The sequence below is a fragment of the Melanotaenia boesemani genome, chromosome 14 (genome assembly GCF_017639745.1).
Source record: "Melanotaenia boesemani isolate fMelBoe1 chromosome 14, fMelBoe1.pri, whole genome shotgun sequence".
Classification (NCBI taxonomy): domain Eukaryota; kingdom Metazoa; phylum Chordata; class Actinopteri; order Atheriniformes; family Melanotaeniidae; genus Melanotaenia; species Melanotaenia boesemani.
This window is the reverse complement of record NC_055695.1, coordinates 10,287,198-10,306,788: the sequence shown is the minus strand read 5'-3', so window position 1 is coordinate 10,306,788 and position 19,591 is coordinate 10,287,198. Positions and strand designations below refer to the sequence as shown.

General features: G+C 38.7%; 1 protein-coding gene across 1 annotated transcript in view; it reads left to right on the top strand.

Moving 5' to 3' along the window:
- hmcn1 (hemicentin 1) overlaps nucleotides 1–19,591 on the top strand; it is an 86,140-nt gene that overhangs the window by 18,793 nt on the left and 47,756 nt on the right. Inside the window, exons 3-15 of the mRNA XM_042006958.1 lie at nucleotides 415–573; nucleotides 647–769; nucleotides 1,526–1,697; nucleotides 2,218–2,324; nucleotides 5,406–5,526; nucleotides 5,619–5,882; nucleotides 5,986–6,130; nucleotides 7,727–7,848; nucleotides 10,832–11,101; nucleotides 16,625–16,766; nucleotides 18,716–18,843; nucleotides 18,932–19,045; nucleotides 19,186–19,344. Coding sequence (XP_041862892.1) covers nucleotides 415–573; nucleotides 647–769; nucleotides 1,526–1,697; nucleotides 2,218–2,324; nucleotides 5,406–5,526; nucleotides 5,619–5,882; nucleotides 5,986–6,130; nucleotides 7,727–7,848; nucleotides 10,832–11,101; nucleotides 16,625–16,766; nucleotides 18,716–18,843; nucleotides 18,932–19,045; nucleotides 19,186–19,344 — 2,026 coding nt within the window. The remainder of the gene's footprint in view (nucleotides 1–414; nucleotides 574–646; nucleotides 770–1,525; nucleotides 1,698–2,217; nucleotides 2,325–5,405; nucleotides 5,527–5,618; nucleotides 5,883–5,985; nucleotides 6,131–7,726; nucleotides 7,849–10,831; nucleotides 11,102–16,624; nucleotides 16,767–18,715; nucleotides 18,844–18,931; nucleotides 19,046–19,185; nucleotides 19,345–19,591) is intronic.

Genomic DNA, 19,591 nt, shown 5'->3' with positions numbered 1-19,591 from the left:
AGAAAATGTGTAACCCAGTTAATTTAAATACAGTATATTACTTCTCACAACAGCAGCTGAAGAAGTAAACATCTGTGAAAACCTTTTGTTAGCTGAAATCTGACATTTTAAAAAGAACTTCTGCAAATCTTAAGGGGCTTAAACAGATTGCAATGTGGCCGAAAGTCCTAGCACACAGGTGAAAAAAAGCTTCTAAGTCAAAAGCTCGTCATTTATTTACACAAAAGTATACATTTGGTAGAGACAGATTTAATGCTTGATCCCATTGTGTCATAGACTTTAAAACTAAATAAGCTGCACAAATTAGTTTAGATAATTTACTACATTAAAAAACAGTTTGTTTGACATTAAAAAACTCACACAAGTGTAAATGTACATGAACACTTTTGATTGATCCTGTTTTTTGTCTCTTAGGGAGGTGGTGACTGTCCAGAGATGAGTATTGGTGCCATAAAGATTGCTTTGGAGATCTCTTTGCCAGGTTCCTTCATTTACGTCTTCACAGATGCCCGTTCTAAAGATTACAAGCTGACCCACGACGTCTTGCAGCTCATTCAACAGAAACAATCACAGGTCGGGAGATCACTTTATCTAATGTATTTTTTTCTGAATAGCAGAGGCCACATTTTTATTCCTTTTTCTGCAGGTGGTGTTTGTGTTGACTGGCGACTGCGATGATAGGACCCACATTGGTTACAAGGCATATGAGGAGATTGCATCTACAAGCTCTGGCCAAGTCTTCCATCTAGACAAGAAACAGGTCAATGAGGTAAGAGTATTGTGTAATATACATATGCGGCTGCATCTGCTCACTTTGCTTCTTTAGAAGTGATTGAATCTTTTGAAAATGTCCTGTGATTTCCTTTAAATGGGTGGAAATTAGGTGGTAGGTGAATGTTTCACAACCTCTCTCATGACTTTAGTTGTAGCACATTCAAATCTGGGCTCCAGAGCTGATGTGCAGGAAACATTTCATTGATTGACTCATACCAACACTCTTTTTAAACTCTCCAAGAAATGTAAATCAGTCATCTCGGACTGTGAAATGAGCAACATCATTAAATTTTAATGTTCTGCTGTTTTATTACTTCAAGATAAGATTTCTTACTAACAACAGAAGGCATCTTTATGTTAAACAGCTTTTAGACTGCAGTAGTCCAATTCTTTCTCTTGTTATGAACATCACTCTTTTATGGTAATGTCATGTAGTTTTGTATCAAATCTTTTGAAATTTTGTTTGTGAGTTCAGTTCTTTTTTTCTCAAAACTTTTTTTTCATTTCAAACACCTGGTCTCTCACATATTGTTCTCATTTGAGTAGCGTCTGAGTCTTGCACAGTAGTGTTTGGGTTCCCAATGGCCACAGAGAGGAAGCACGGGGCAGGACATGTGGAGAATGTTAGAGACTTAACTTGTTTAAGTCTCAACATAGGAACTTGAGAGGATGTCTTTGCTTGCAACTGGGAGAGAACACATGTCTGGGTAATAAATGACATGCTATTTAAATGTTTTTCCCATCTTTACAGGTTCTTAAATGGGTAGAGGAGGCGGTGCAGTCCTCGAAAGTCCATCTGTTGTCCACTGACCATTTCAGTCAGGTCAGCAACACTTGGCAGATGCCCTTTGACCCCAGCCTAAAGGAAGTTACTGTGGCTCTTAGCGGCCCAGCACCTGACATCGAGATTAAAACCCCCCAGGGTATGATATATGTTACCATATGCCATCAGTAATATTGTTAGATTCTTAAAAAGTTTTATTTTGTACATGTAGTTTTATTATTTACATGGCATAGATGCTCACAAAATCATTAAATGTCTTTTTAGATATGCTATAACTCAACTGTTTTAGGCTGATTTAACTTAGTTTGATGGAGATAGTAAATAAGTTGCAAACTCTAGGACTCCAATAACTACAGGACTTGAAGTAAAGCACAAAGGTAGTTTGAGTACATCAAAACACTGCATTTTTCTCTGTATTACAGTACAGATTTCAGAAACATCTGGGATCCATACACTGGACTGTGTGCACATGTTTTTTTACTTACAGAATCTTCACTATTGTGTAAAACATGTCTTGCATCTTTAAAAATCCCCTTTTGATGTCAATATTTTATGTTTAACTTGCAACCAAGCTACAAAAAGCGGTAAAGCTTTATTTGTATCAGTCAAAGCTGCAGAAAAAGTAAATAATTGTGTCAGTGTTCGTGTTTGGCCTGTAGGGAAGCTTATGGGGAACAATGATGGCCTGACCGAGCTCTTGCACATTCCCAACTCTGCCAAGGTGGTCAACATCAAGGACCCACAACCAGGGATGTGGTCTATCAAGGTAAACAATCCATTCTTTACCTGGAGAGATGTAAAATTGCTGTTTTTTTTAAATTCCCACAGCTGAGCTGTCTGTTGGCGGGACAGACTGCAAATAGTTTAGTGGTATGACCTTGTAATGAGGTCACAACTCACATGCCAGGAGGGAGTCATTCCCTTGAGGAAGGTTCTTCAGTTTAATTGCAGCATGTTGAGAAACAATGATGCGTAATCAATTTAACTTCTATGTTGTCTGGTGAAAGCATCTGTCAGCCAACCACAACATGATCAGAAAGACACAGTTGAACTCTGAGAGGATTTTTACGACAGTCCTGATAGATGAAGATAAAGTATGTTCAAGGCCACTGTTGTCATCACAGCCTGTTACATCGTTGTCAGGGCACTCCTGCTGCACAGCTGAAGCTGTTGGCACCTTGCTGTCAGTACAATCCCAAACAGGTCAGTCATTTAACTGCCTGCACTGTCGAAGCCAGATGTTAAAAAATGACAAGCATTTTTACCTGAGTGATTTGTTGATGGGGCCTCGACAGCCTCTGTATTCTCTGTGGACCTCGAGGGGGACAGTTTCTCTCATTTCTGCAGAGCTGTGTTCTGTGTTAGAAGCTAATTGATTTACAGGGAAGGTCTCGAATGAACAACTTTAAGTTCACAGCATTTCCTCTACAAGTGTTGTGTTCCTGTGTGCAGTTAATATTATGAGGGTTCTAGTTTATATTACAAATGGAAGAAGGCAGAGGCATGGATGTAAACTGCTGTTTGACTAGCTGATAAAGGCTAACAATTGTGATGCAGTAAATCTAGAATTAACAGTCAAAAACAATCATTTAGGTTCCTGTTCCAGAGGGAACAAAAAACAGAAACAAATTCATATTCGGCCTCAGTTTCCTACACCAGTTTCTCTGGCTTCTTGACTATCTTCTTTGCATCTGCAGCAGTGTTTCCCAGGGCATCTAAAGAAATGTGGATAAATAATTGAGAGGGATTTGGCTGTTCTGCCATGCTGGGTTTAAGTCACATTAATGGGCCATGAAATTCCAGTGTGGCGTTCAAGCCATAGATTGTGTGTGAAAAGGAATTTGGCCCTTTTTAATCTGCTTTTAAAGGGATTTTGTAGTAATGTTCATCCCATCATCACCACTTTTATGTTTCACTCATAATTCTTGAAGCTTTTGATGTATCTTGATCAGATGTGGAAAAATTGTCTTTCAGGCAAAAACGTCTCTGGACGCTGACTTGAATAATAAAAAGAAGTTTATTACAAAAGTTCAGACATCAAAACAGATTTCTGCAGCAAAATCTGGAGGTCCCAAAGCCAGAACGAAGACCTAAAGACTTGATGTGTCATTCTGTCTTATATAGGGTTTAAACAAAGAAAATTGCTCAGTCCTGTGTCCTCCAATCATAGAGTTTGCCTATAGGATGCCCATTTGCATAGAATGCATGTTCTTGTGTCAATCCAGTATGTAGGACAGAGAACCTTATATGGTAAAGACTTAAGTGTGTACCATACAAATGCTATGCTTAGATACCTCACTTTTCTACACTTAGTGATAATTTATCCCTTTAAGTCCTACTGTGTCCTTCGTGATGCAAAATACATTGTCATTCATCATTATATTACTTAAATGGTTAATTTAATTATTTATTCCTCATTTGCAAAACACAGACAAAAGCACTTTTTAAATCTTGGGCCAGGAGTTACATGTAAGCTGCCTCACATTATGGTAAAATTAAACAGTAGTCCTATGTATTCATTCAGAAATTATTACATGTTGTCATGCTGGTGTGCACGAAAAGCTGGCTTCATGCTTTTCACTTCTGGGTCATTTCTTACTGGAATTTAACTCCGCTTTAAATGCAGTTTACAGTTTTTTTTTACTCAAATTTATTCTTTATTCAGACCAAGCATCTATATTCTACTTCTTGTGCTTGTCATCTTCTTTATGCAGTGTGTTTTTTAAATGTAGGTTGATCTAATGCTGTTGATCTTGTTAATCTTGATGCATAGCTAGCATGCTACCAATAGGCATGCTATGTCAGGAAAAGGTCAGTCTGTATATATGGGTGTGAAATCAGGAAATTAGCAGCTCTAATGACAGTACTTCTTCTTTGCTTGGCTCACAGCTTGACCTTTAAAGATCCTCTCCCTTAATTATAACCTCATTTACAACAAACTAAAGATGGGATAATTCTATGGCACCCACTGAGGCAGGTTTAATGGCCACCAAATGTATTGTGTTTAATGATGGAAGACAATGATGTTTAAGACTGGGCTGACTTCTCTTTGTTGGCTGAGCCCTACTTCACTTACTTTGTTTGAACCAGTGGAGGGGTAGCTGTGGATCAGGGAATATTGTGGTAGTCCTCCGGTGTTGAAACATGGTGTTGAGTCAAAGATGCTTTTGACAACAGCAAGTGTTCAATAAGTACAAGTTTTACCTCTAGTTTGGTGGGAGTTATACCATATCTTGACTGAATGGCACAGACATGTTTGATATGTTTATGTTAGGTAGAATTTAATCATTGTGAGACAGAGAATCAGCACATTCTCTTTCATTTAAAGCAATTGCACAGAAAATGACAGTTCAGGATTGCGTGCCATCAAGGCGTTTTTACCTGAGGTGAGGAGTTTCCACCTCTCACCAACATATACTTCAGAGTAATTACTCCGTCTCTGTTTCTGCAAAGCTTCAAAAGACCTCCTCATGATGAAGACCACGTGAGCCATTATCCTCTCTGATTATAGTGATAGTGTTTGTTTAAGTGAAGCATGAGCATCAGAGCAAATGGGTCATCTCTAAATTGGGGATGTTTTATAAGCTCAGGTGTGAGATATTTGACAGTAAACAGTGACTTACTCATGGTAACTTGTCTGTACATGTGGGGATTGTTGGCATACAAAAGGTACTACACAACAGTCCTAAAGCTGTGTCTGTCATTAGACCACTAAGCAATGCTTTTGATGCAATGACTTCTCTTTGTTTTTGTTATTTTTATTCCATTAGACTTGTCATCATGTGGCATCAAGTTGGAGTTTTGGACAAATAACTTACAGATATACCTTTTTTAAATTTTAAATCAGGCTTCTAGTAAAGGAAGACACTCAGTTCGAATCACAGGTCTCAGCACCATTGACTTCCGAGCTGGGTTTTCCAGAAAACCCACGCTGGATTTCAAAATGACATCCAGTAGACCAGTTCAAGGTGAGGAACACTATTCTTTCCAGTCTGTTTTGTTTTGTTCACTTATATTTTTGGACAATGAAGTATAGAGAATTTATATCTTAACTCTCCAGGTATTCCCACTCACATCCTTCTGAACACCACTGGACTTTCCCCTCCTGCTCGGCCTGACAGGTTAGAGCTCCTCACAATAACAGGTGAAGTTATTAAGACTTTGCCGATCCGTTACTACCCTGAGCGTCAGCCGTACAACCTCTGGAACATCACAGAGTTCATCCCACCCAACGACGCTTTCTTCCTGCGGGTGACAGGATACGACAGAGATGGCTTTCTTTTCCAGAGGGTCTCCAGTGTTTCTTTCTCTAGTATTACACCCAGTGAGTGAATCACATGCAGATGAAGACAACAACAACCGCACATTGTTATTTAAGCTGCCTAAGTGGGTAACTTTATTGTCTTCCTACAATGAATTCCTTTTAGATGCACCTAAAGTGGTGATGCCAGCCACTACTAATGGTTACTACCTCCAAAGAGGGGCTATCGGATGCCAGGTTGAGAGTTTGATACCCTTCACTCTGCGCTTCAGTAGAGATGGAAGACAGCTTGGAGTGGACCAACTCTTCAGGTGAGGAGGACTGTGGATGAGTGGATGCATCAGTTTAAGGTCTGTTAAATGGCCTTTACTTTTCTGTTAAATGTGAAGGCAAACACAGTTTAATAGTTTTTTTTTTATGACCTGAGTATATGCTTAGCCATCCTTCAAGCACTTCAGCACATCATTTCAGTAAAACCTGGCCAGCTAGACGTTATAAACAGATCACTTTCCTGCTGCAGGATTTAGTTTCGGAAGAGCTTGTACATCTAATTTTCTGACATCCACTATTTAATATCTGTCACAGCTTTGAAACCGTACATCTCCAGCTGGTAAAAAGTCAGAATAATGAAACAAAATAGATAAAATATATAAATAAATAAAATAACAGGTTTTAGTTGGAAGAACTATTACAATGTGTTGTTCCCATGTGACTGAACCTGACTGGATTTAATCAGATGAAAAGAAAACTTAGTAACAGACCAAGTAGATGTCACATTATTAATTTCAGAGTTTGGGTCTGTAAATCAAGGTTTTCACCCTGTAAAAACAATCTGCCTGAAAAATCTGCAAATGTGCAGAAAAAGGTTTCCATTGTTGATTTCAGATATGAAAAGATTTGAATCTGTGAAAATAAAAATAAAGTTCTTTTGCAAAAACCCTGTTCACATACGCAAAGCACAAAACTGTATGCAAGACTCTGAGGTGGTGGTGAATTATGGCCATACCTTTACACTTCTATCTGATTAGATGGTAACAAATCAAACTATCCAATCAGAAAGCAGACAGCGTCCCGATTTTCCGCACCGCTGCAGGCAGGAAGTAGAGTTTCAACATGGACAAAGGCTCGAGTACGTCTGTTACTTATACAACCCTGGAATCCAAACACTGTTGAAATAGTTATGGCGGCGCATGGAGGTCTGCTGGAGGAGCGCGACCGGGTGGAAGAGAAAGTGGTGGTTTGCAGAGAGAAAGACAGTCCGAAGCACCTGCTGCTGGAGTCTTGGACTGAATAATATTGGTTTATGTTAGAGTGCGATGTCTGTTACTAATAGACAATCTTTGCACTTATGTGCAACATTGTGTTGTTTAAGTTTTGTCTGATGATGTTACAAACTTCATCATATTCATTTTGTCACAGAAATTGTCGCACCCAGTGTCATTTAATAAACCACTGGCTGCACCATCGCCAGTCTTTAAAATTGATCTACTCCCCTTTTAGAACCTGCAGTGGTGCAGAAAGACGGGAAACTGTCTGTTCTCTGATTGGATAGTTTGATTTGTCACCATCCAATCAGATAGAAGTGTAAAGATAAGACCATAACTTCAGAGTCTCGCATGCAGTTTTGAGCTTTGCATCTGTGAACAGGGTTTTTGCAAAATAACTTTTTTTCCCCCACAAATACAAATCATTTTTATAACCATGCAAATCCTTTTCTGTACATTTGCAAACTTGATTTTTTTTTCAGGCAGATTGTTTTACAGAGTGACAAGCTTGATTTACAAATACAAATTATTTGCAAACATTAATTTACAACTGCAAAATCTCTATGACTTAATGTTGAGCCCAGACATTATTTTTCGCATATCGAAGATACACAACCATCCCTGTGCCTCTTGTGGTTGCAGCGAGTCTGATGGTGCATCATGGGAAATTGGCCAGGTAACTCTGAAGGATGAAGGCTACTATGAATGCATTGCAATCAGCAGTGCTGGAACGGGACGAGCTCGCACCTTCCTGGATGTATCAGGTGAGCAGACGTTATGAGACTGTCTTTGTACAATAGGATACAGGCAACTTTATCTGCACATTTCTTTTGGATGTTATCTTGTGGGGAAGTCAAACTAGGAAATTAACTCATAAAAAATCATAAAAAAAAACGACTGTTGTTAGTTCACTGTAGAACGGTAGTTTATATTAATTAAAAGACCATGGTTAGCTGCTCTCCATCACTACCTTTAATGATCCAGGACTGTTAGGAAAGCTCATGAGCTGGCAAACATTAGACTGTCAGTGAGTGTAACTGGTCTGTGATGGATCTGCTGGCAGAGCAGTGAGCAGTTTAAAACATCACTACATTTAATGTCCTGTATCATGGTTAGAAAATACCACTTAAAGACGCACACATATTAAAAACACAACATACCATGAGTGAAATGGTGCAGCAAGATTAAGTTTATGTCATGCTCAAAAGGTTAAAACACACACACACACACAGGAACAGATGGTTGGAATCCAAGTGGCCACTGAAATGGGTAGGATTTTATATAGTCTGACATCTCTTACTGTAGACCTCATGCAGAGAAACTGCACAAAGGCAGAATTAATGTAACTTTATGGAACATTCGGCAACATAATGTTGTAATCCATGCCTCATGGCGATTGTGTCATGCGGTCTGTGGTATCATATTTGACAAAGATTTGTAAAGAAATAGGCTGCAGAAATTGCACCAGTTGATGATGTATCTATTTGTAAATAAGTTAAAAGCTGTGCACCAGGAGAAAACTGAACTGTAATGTTTTTAAAAAACCTCCAAAGATACTGCTCTTCATACTAATAAATGCATAGTTCTTCACAGGCTCACGCAGAAAGTCCTAATCGGGATAATAAATTGGGTGTGTGATGATTTTGCGATCATCGTGTTGTCAAGGCAAAACCAGGAAGGTCATGTACTGATTTATATCTCCAGTCTCACCACAGGGCTAAATAAAATTTACCTGTTCCAAAATCCTCTTTAGTACATCTATTTTCCAGTCAGAAACTTTTCCGTTCTGAGAGATGACAAAGGACACATCAGGAGCATGAATGCAGTCAGGTTGCTTTCCAAAAAAGTTTCTGCTCCATGGAATTTACCGGAGTTTCATCAACAAGACAAACGCCAAGCAGAAAGGTAGAAGGCAGAGAAAAACAGAGCAAAAGGATAAAAGTCATTTTGCGAAACAGAAGAAAGGAAGAGGGATCTGGATAGCTGATAAGGGTAACTCATTCACCAGCTTTCTTTACAATTACATAGTTTAACCAGTGGACCAGTTTAACAGTATAACAGGTCTCTTCAATAAATACATTTTCTGTACACGCACACATGTACACACACTCAGACTCAGCTGTCAAATTTATGTCATCCTAACCCCAAAGAGCAATGTTAAAATATCCAGTTTCCTTCCTTTATAAAAAGGAATCCTCTTTCCAACATCTTCTCTTTCTTCTTCATTCCTTTTTTCCCTGCACCCCCCCCCCCCCCCCCCCCCCCCCCCAAAAAAAAATAAAAAACTGACTACACATCAAAGCTGAAGGTATGAGTTTTTTCAACATTTTGGATAAAAAGCAAGAGCATGTGAGCAACAGATCTTCCCCTCTGACAAATGTGTTTTGTTCATACTTTGACTTTTATGAAATCCTATATGCAGTTGCCAGAGAAATTATTCGACACCCATACTATTGGATTTTTTATGCAGTAGGGGTTGAATCATTATGCTGTTGAATGATATTTATATCAAAATAAAGTCTATAATTTCCAGCACTCATCCTACAGTTTTGATTAAATTCAGTTCTATTTATTTATATAGCAGCAGTTCCAAAGAAGTTCAAGATACAGTCCAGTTTAATCCTATAATCAAATCCAATTCGTTATAGCTGTATTCATACACTGCCCCTCCAAAAAAGAAAAATCACCACCTGGATTTAACTAAGAAAATAGGTATCGCCTCCCACTGCATGGATGATTATGTTTCAGCTGGCAGTAAGTTATTTAGCCCTAACTGATGCAGTGAGTAGCTTCTCATTTCACATTCTGCAGCCGTGGGAAAGATTTAAATCTGTTTCAGAAAGATCAAACCATCAACCAAAGAAAGCATTATTAAAAAGTGGAAGGATAGAGGAGAACAATTGTTTCAGGAAGAACTGTGGTTGGGAAAAAACATTTGGAATGATGGTGTTTGCAGATCACTTAAATGTTTGGTGAAAACAAATAAAAAAAACAACAACTGAACTCATGGCTATGCTTAATAGTGAAAGTAAAAGCATTTCCACATGCAGAAAGCAGCTGTGTAGCCTTGAGAAAACTACTTATCTGCAAGGCTAATTGGAAAAAAATCACATATGCAATATGCTAGGAAGCATTAGGACTGGACTGGAGCAATGGAAGACGGTCATGTGGTCTGATGAGTCCAGATTTATCCTGTTCCACAGTGATGGAAGTGATGCCGACATCATGCCTAGTGCCTACTGTACAAGCCTGCGGGGGCAGTCTATGCCCAATAAATGAGGTCAGCTGACTACCTGAATATACTGAATGACCAGATTATTCTGTCAATGGATTTTTTTCTTTCCTGATGGCACAGTTATATTCCTAGATGACAATGCCAGGATTCATTGGGCTCAGATTGTAAAAGATTGGTTCAGGGAGCATGTGACATAATTTTCACACATAGACGTTCTCCCACAGTGAATGAGTGCCAGAGTTAAAGCCGTAAATTAAATCTAAAGGGGGTCCAACAAAATATTAGAGTTCATTACCTTGAAAAGTTAATAAATAAATTCATAAAAAGTTTCCTAGCTAAAAAAAAGTATTGCATTGTATGTTTTGGATGGTCATCTGCTTCAACCTCATTTGTGTATGACTTGACTTGCAAGTCATTTAAACCTTAATTAACTCAAATTAACAAACATGACTTAAAATTCTGTATGGGCGCATTGAATTCTTCATGTTCACAACTTTCCTTTCACACTGTAGAGCCTCCTCCAGCCATCACAGTCCAGGGTAACGTCACCGTCTCCCCCGGCTCACGCGCTGTCCTCACCTGCCACGTTGTTAGCACTGTCAACTTCAACATCACCTGGCTGCGAGGAGGCCAGGACGCCCGCCTCGATCCCCGGGTAAACATCCTGGGCAACCTTTCGCTGCAGGTTTCCGCTGTAACCCCGGATCATTCTGGCTGGTTCGAGTGCATTGCTGCAAATGAAGGAGGCGCAACTGCAGACCGGATCTATGTCACTGTGCAAGGTGAGGAGTGTATTTTTATATAATCACATGTTTCATATGAATCTGTAGTGTAAATCAAATGAGAATTTGGGCTTAATTTCCTTTTCCTTTTTTAAGTGTTTAAGTGATTTTCACATGTAGTGTGTGCTGTTTGTACTTGCATGTGTGTGTGTGGCTTTAATTTTGTGTATGTGTACCTGCTGCTTCTTTGTGATTTACACTGAAGAGAAAAGAAAATCTTGGCAAAACCATCTACCTTCACAGATATATGATTGTCTCCCAAATGCCTCTTCCCTTCTTTCCTCCCTTGCTCCCTACAATTCTTTCTTTAATTCTAAATCTTTATGGGACGTGTGAAAAAGCACTTCTGGCAACACTTCAGTGAGGATTTTTTTTTTTTAAATCTCTGAAACGCTCTGATTGTCCTGCTTCTGACACTTTGCTGACACCGAATCAGGAAGACTCTTTTTTTCTACAGATGACAGGGTGTCACAGGGCATCAGCCAGGAAATGTGGATGTATTACAGCTGCTATTAGCATATGATCTCAGCCAGAACCGATTTGCGGGGAATTCAGGAGCTATAAAGACGCAAATAACTTTGTTTTACATGGTCCAAAAGAACATCCTGTATTTACTTTGCTATATAATATCCAGTCTCAGAAGTTGATTTAGAATCCACATGTTGCTCACTGAAGCTTCATTTGTTTTATGCACCTTCCTCAAGGTTTTTACTATCACTCTGTTAAACCTGTTTGTTATACTTTTTAGGGACAATTCTTCCAACTTCTTTGAATTTAGCTTTTTTTTTTTTCCAGCAATCTCTCTTTTTCTCTAAACAGCTGTTAGCAGGCCGTGGGGGTTTCCTAATTACCCCCTGGTCAGTCCCATCCTAGTGATTAGCCTCACTTTGAAGTAGGTCAGGTCTGTCAAGTTTGATGGCATCTTACACCACTTGTTTGTAGCACAATGAAACTGAGAGCATGTCCACAATAAGCTGGGTAGAAGTCTAAATGTAAGTTACTTTGATGTTGGGATTCTGTCTCCACTGATTCTTCTTCAAAACGAAAATATATCATCGGTGTGGGTTATATGTATTTATTAGACAACTAATCAGTCATAAAATAGGATTTGGTGGATGTTTCATAAAACAGAGTTTGGTTACAGTTAAAATAAGGTCATTTTTTGTTGATGAAATTGTTGGAAAACATAAAGTAGAATAGAGAAGAACTGAATTGTGAGTTTATTTTAATGCACAACATGATAGAAGAGAGGTTGCAGAAGCTGATAAAAAGCTATTTTACTGTATGAGTTATTTTTCTTGATTACTGGTTTATGTGATAGTTAAACTTTTTTTAATTAGGCAGGCTGATGTGATTTATCTCTAAGAAAAGGGAGGAATGGTTAAGAGGGGAGTGAGGGAGAAAGTCAAGACAGGAGGAAGATGCCACGTGAGAGGGAGTGAAGACAGATGAGTTGAGGAGGAAAAAAGGAAGGATGGAGCAGGTGAAGATAGGAGTTTTAAAAACAGGCTTCTTGCTGACAGTTGAAGCCTGCAGAGTTGAGTTTGAAGAATCTATTTGTATCTGAAATTGGAGGTGTCTCTCCCTCAGATCTTGTGAGAAGAAGGGCCAGTGATGAGAAAACTTTACCTGTAAAGGTAACAATTTACAAAAATGGTACAAATCATATACTTAATGCGTAACTTCAGATTAACTAATGCATTAATTAATACAGATATATCATGAAGTCCTGTTTCTTATCATGAACTACAGTTGATCTAAGTGTGGATTCATTTGATCACTTCACACTTAAAAGACCAATTGAACATTAACTCACCGTTAATATATTCATCAATATGTCGACAAATAACCCAGTTTAGAGCAAATTTATATAATTTAGTTCCATGCCATTGATTTCATTTTAATTTTTTAATGTAAGACACACTTAAAGAAGTTAACTGAAGAGCATCAGTGGTTCGATTCCTAGCTTCTCCTATCCACATGTCAAAGTGTCCTTATGTAATGATGTCTCCCTGAGGACCCGGAAATTCAGCCACACACAGTGATAGATTCCAAAAATGTAATTTATTGAGACCGGGTAATGGAGGAGATGAGCAGGGTTTGGTCCAGTAGGAAGTGGTGGCAACTTCCTCAGGTAATGCAGGACTCCAGAAACAATCAGGAGGATCCACAATCCAAATGAGCAGAGAATTAAGAAGCCAAGAGTCATAAACGGGGGTAAGAGGCAGACAACTTAGCTGGGGCAGGCGAATATCCGGGGTCGTTCCAAAACAGGTCAAAATCCAGGAGAGCACAAGGCAGGAGCAGTCCGACAGGGAATGAGGCAAGAGAAGTCCAAGGGCCGTAACTGGGTCAAACACAGGAATCTGGAAACAAGAGTAAATGCGGGACATCAACAATGGAAAACAATGTTGACCATCTGGCAGGGAAGCAAGGACTGGAGCTTAAGTAGGGAGGGGAGCAGGTGAAGAGAGTGAGCAATCAGGATTGCCACAGGTGGAGCAGATGAGCGTGATGAGGGACTGGAGGCCCAGCAGAGCAGCAACCATGACACCTTAGGCAAGACATAAAACCCCGGATTTCACCCGACATGTTCATGAGTATGTGTAATAAAACAAATCAACAACAGCTGCTTTAAAAATAAAAAAGAAATCTACCATCAGAAGCAAATCCTTCTTTTTTTTTTATTTGATCAAAAAAACACCACAGCTGTAACTAATAAACTGAGAAATGCAGCCTCAATAAGACTTTTCCATCATTTCTGAACTATTATGTTTACTTCACACTGTGATTCTCATGTATTAATGATTAAGGATTTATTCACTACTCATTAAGATTTCATTATTGCTAAAATGATCAATTAAATATAAAAATGTGCCCTAAAGCAGCAATTCCCAGACGTTTTCCCTTGAGGACCCCCTTCATGCAAATACTAAAAAGCCATTCTCACCATAAATGTTTTCTGGCTGAATCCTGTCCTTCCATAGAGATAAAGTTAAATTAACAGCGTAAAGCTTTTTGTCTTAAAATTGGGACAATGTGTGAACATAAATCACAAAGGCTCTGAATGTTCTAAGCCTCTGGGGACCCCCTGTGCTCTTTGGGGGACCTAGGGGGTCCTTGACCCCAGGTTAGGAGCCACTGCCCTAAAGTAAAGTCACGTCAAATTTAATATTAAGCACCTAGTACTAATAGTACTCATAGTAGCTAGTACTTTACGTCTTCATTGAGTGTGTCATACATTAAAAAAAAATCAGTGGCATGGAACTAAATGGTATATTTTGGTCTAAACTGGCAAATTTGTCGACATCACAATGAATATATGAATTAGTGAATTAATGTTCGTCAAATGATGCTCCATTAAGTGTGATGTAATCACATGAATCCACATTTAGATCAACATTATATCATAATGAGCATGATAGCTTGTGCAATAATTAATGCATTAGTTAATCATATGTTAAGCATTAGTTAAGTATATGAGCTGTACCTTTATTGTAAAGTGTTACCCCTGTAAAAATAGATTAACTGTTTTGTCAAGTTGCTCTGACACCCTTTTATTTGACCTTTTTTTTCTTGTACAGTCTGCACGGCTTAGTCTTTGGTGTCACAAACATTAAGGTCCATATGATGTAAAGCTGAGGAATTTCTAAATGTCTTTAAGTCAAGTTTGTAATATATCAGGAGGGTTGCTTGATGTTTTTATTTATTGGCAGCATCTGGTGAATGTGCTGTATATCTTTCAAAATGTGACTTCTCTTGTGATTGAAGCTTGAGCACCTGTATGTAACGCTATGCATTCCTTCATTCCTTCACACCTTCTGTACTTGATTTTTTTTTTAACCTTTTAAACTTGGAACTGCTGGACCTCGATCGCATCAGCACATTCTTCGATCTAACCTGCAGAGACTTTCACACAGTCACTTACAGATGGTACAGATGAACAGTTAAGTTTCCTTTCTGCTCCCAAAGAATAAAAGAAATCCTTACATTTCAATTCTTGACTGACATCTTAGTGGGGTTGATTATCGTCACTAATTTAGCTGAATCGATGTGATTCGATTTGATTCACAACAGCTGATTTTATTTTGATTTTGATTATATCCAATTCAATTCAATATCGATTTGTTTACAGCTAATTGTGAAACACCACCTATTTTTCTTGAGTATTAAAGACATTCTCAACAAATTTTTTGTATAAAACACTGAGTGCATTTACTTAACAATCAAAGTCAGTTATCTGGGAGTAATCAGATTACTGTAATAATCGGATCTGACACATCTACATGCAATTTTGAAAGCATAAGGTCACGTTACCGGAAATGACAAAGAAAAATCAATCTACAAGTTCTTTTGGACATTATTTCTTCTACAAGCTGCACTTCAAGCTGGAGTGGTTAGACATGCTGGAGACAGCCCAGCATCAGTTAGAACAGCCTACAGAAAACACATGCTAAATATATGAGTTTCTGCTAAATGAGCCAGATGAAAAGTCTCTAGCGTGAACAGATTTTATGGATATGGTAAGTGCAAAACATTACATAGAGTGAGACACTTCTTACATTGTCAGAAAGCACATTTACAATACAATGCATTGTATACAAGCATTTAAATACAATGCTGAAACATTTAGCATGGGCAAAACAACTTTACATTTCAGAAAAAAACAACTGTACAAAGACATGATGCCGTGAGGGGCTACATAGTTTAGAGTGCCAACAGGAAACTACTCAATGTCTAGGAATCACCTGGATCGAGCAGACATGTATTGTCTATTCTGTGGCTGTTCTCTAAAGAGGAAAACTCCTTTTTGTGAGTTTTGTGGACATTCCTGAATGATGTTTGGCGAAGAGATGGCGGGACCATCAGGATGCATGTGCTAAACCATGTAAACCGTGACACTGGGTTTGCATGTGGCTGAAGTCCTGAAAATTTTGCATCAATGTAAAGTTGCTTTGTTGATGGTAAAACTGTTTCGGCAGTGTATTCAGAACTTTGTAAAAGTGTTTTACGTTTTGCACAGTTGTTTTTTTCTGAAATGTAAAGTTGTTTTGCCCTTAGTAAACATGTTTTGGCATTGTATTTTTGTTTTGTACATTACAACATGGTTTCTGTGGTGTAAATCGTGACAATGTAAAATTGAAGTAATATTGTTTTGCCCTTACCAGCCACAGTGTACCAGTGTAACACATCCCTGCTAAAGTGTTGTTGGTGCACTCCACTGGTAGGCAGATCTGGGGAAAATCCGGGACACGCTGGAGGGACTATGTCTCTCAGGTGGCCTGGGACTGCCCAGGGGTCCCTCTGGATGAGCTAGAAAAAGTGGTAGGGCTGGGAAGTCTGGGCTTCCCTGCTTAAGCTGCTGCTCCCATCACTCAACCCCGGATAAGCATTAGAAAGTGGATGAATGGATGGATGTAGTGTTATCACTGATCTATCTTTAGAGAGCTAAGTAACTGAATTGCAATGTGACTGAACTGGTGAATCACCAGAAAATCTGGTATTTTGTGGCTTATCCTGTAGAGGTACCACGGGTCTCAGTGGAGCCGCGGAATCAGACCTTTATGATGGGTGATGATGTGAGGATCAGGTGCTTGGCCAGCGGTTTTCCTCAACCCAGCCGAGTTTGGACCCACAATGACATGTTCATCATGGCATCCAGCAGGTGGGTTCATTTCCTTTCACCTGTACACTTGTCTTTGGATTCTATAACTCAGACATTTGAGGGCTTGTTTTACTTATTTTCTTTTACTTTCTATAAAACTATTGTTTTCTTTAAACTGAAGGCAATGAGTGCCGTAATGTTAATAGTTGTTCTTCAAGTCACTTTTTTAATATTTACCATGTAAAGTACTAACAACTGGACAGGTTGTACTGAACTGTTATCAAGTCATCAAGTACTCAGCATGTTGAGTGTTGGATTTTGATCTCCTTGCAACAGAAATGAAGATCATTAAAGAAGATAAATAGCTTTAAAATCCATCAACATTATGTGAAATAAGAGGCATCCTGGTATTTGAAAGTCATGCTTCTTCTTGGCTGTACAAACATGTTTGCCTGTTAGAAAATTTGTTTAATCTAAATAAACCATGTTCTTCATGTTCTTTAGCATCAGTTTCCCACAAATAGTCATTGTTGCCCTGGAGAAAGTCCAACAAACTACTGAAGGTCTCCCTAGGAAAAATAAACTAGCCTTTACTGTTATTGCACAGGGTACAAGGACAATTTGGGTGGACTTTTAACATAACTATAAAACAAAGAACATCAATAATATTGCTCATGTGGTATAATGCCCAGATTTAAAGTTGTGGAGTAAAAAACAGTTTCATGTTGCACATTTAAAGCAACTCTACATCAGTTTCCAACCTTAAAACTCTGCTTCTGATTCATTTTAATGGCACAGTTGAGATCAATATGCACATTCCTGTGGCTGTCTTTGCCCTGCAGCAGCCCACGGTTGAAAAACTGCACCTCACAAGTTCTTTTTCCAACCCGAGGCTTCATGTGTTAGCTGCATTTTGCTTTACAGCCCCACATCACATGTATGCAACTTTATATCAAAACATTGGCTGTGCACCATGGCTGACTCAGCAAAGAAAAGAAAGACAGAAAATCACAGAGCAAGAGAAAAGACAGGAGGCAGCATAGGACAGACTTTTGCTGGCTGGAGAGACCTCAGAGAAAAGACAGGATTCAAAACGGATGTCAAAAGTTCAATAGTGCTGTGATGGAGACCTGTGGTTCCATCACCATCTGTTGCTGAACTGTTCGTACTAATATTAATTGAGTGATTGGCAGAGTTTAATTTAATGAGCACACAGATGAATTAATAGATTCATGAAATATTGAACAAAGTGAAAATGTTTGGTATATGTTTTCAGAGAAGGATTGGCCATCATGCCTGTGTAACAGAGGACTTAAATTAGTATTTTCAGATTTTTTTTTTTTTTACTTATTACTTTGTTCTATTTGTAAAGTGCGTAAAATAAGATGCTTGGCAAAGTAATGGCAGTACTCACTTCTTGGCAGGGCGGGGGAGGTAAAAGAGGGAAGATGGCCTATTTTCCTGCTTAAGAGTTTTTGGAGTAAACCTGGGGAGTAGTTTAGATTAATATATTGAATGTGTATTTGAAATATGTTGCAAAATTAGTTATTTAATTATTTATAGGTATGTTTAAGTCATACTTCAGTGGGTTGTTCCAGCTAACCTTAGCAGGAGGGTATAAAGTCCTTAGTTGCTCTTTGGAAGGTGATGATAACCAAATAGTCAATAAATTTTGCTAATAATGGCTGGAATGTACGCAAGTCTCACACTTCTTCTTAAAAGCTGTTGTGATCTCCAGCCAAATTGACATGCTGCTTTAATAAACTTATTTTTAGGGGGAAAAGTGTAATAGCCACTTGAGCCTCAAATTTTAGCTTTATATGATGTTTTGCCTCAGAATGGATGAACACAGACAGTAATCGGTGGTTAAAAAGTATTTCAGACTTCAATGTAAAGTGGTAGGACCAGTAATACCCCCCTGATACCCTCACAACCATGACTCCTGCCTCAAACGTATACTCATAAAAATCCTGGATAAAGTTGAAATGTGAATCTCACGTCATTTCCAGACACAGGATGACTCCTGACGGCACTTTGGTCATAAGAAACATGGAGAGGAAGGATGAAGGAGTATATGGCTGCTTGGCCAGCAACCAAGCTGGTACTGACACAATGACTTCCACCCTCACATATCTTGGTGAGTGGTACAGACAGTTATTTCAAGATTTAGTTTTAGCCTTTGATGTCTCTATGGTGCTGATCTTTCATTAATGTCTTTATCCTAGAATCTCCTGTTGTGACAGTGGCATTAAGTGAGATTCTCAGTGCCATTGGAGAAACCACCACGATGGCCTGTTCAGCATCTGGAGTCCCTCAGCCTGAGATCTGGTGGTACAAAGGTAACACCTTCAAAGCTGAGAGAAGGCTTTTAAAGTTCACAAAACAAATCTAGAAAACAATGATTGAATTATCATTTCATTTCTTGACTTATTTTTCAAAACCAAGCTATCTTACCTTTTATATTTGCTCTGATCACAAGGTAATGTTCAGCTGCATTCCTCATCCCTGGTGGAGGTGGACAGATTGGGAGGGACACTCATCATTAAGCAAACCCAGATTAGTGATGCTGGAGATTACACTTGTGTGGCTGTCAACGCTGCTGGCACGTCATCAGGGAAGATCTTTCTTGATGTTGGAGGTAAAATTTATACAAACTTTGTTAAGCATGATAAAATTACTATTTTATTTATGTTTAAGATTGCTGCAGGCTGCTATAACAGTTTAATCAAATCCATCTGCACTCCCACCAGGATGTCCTGAGAATTTACTTTGTTTCTATTCTGAAGCACAAAGTGTGTTTTATGTAATTAATGCTTATAATTAGATATTTATCTAGCTTAACATATGGACAAAATTGCATGTATTATTATGGAGAGAGTAACAAA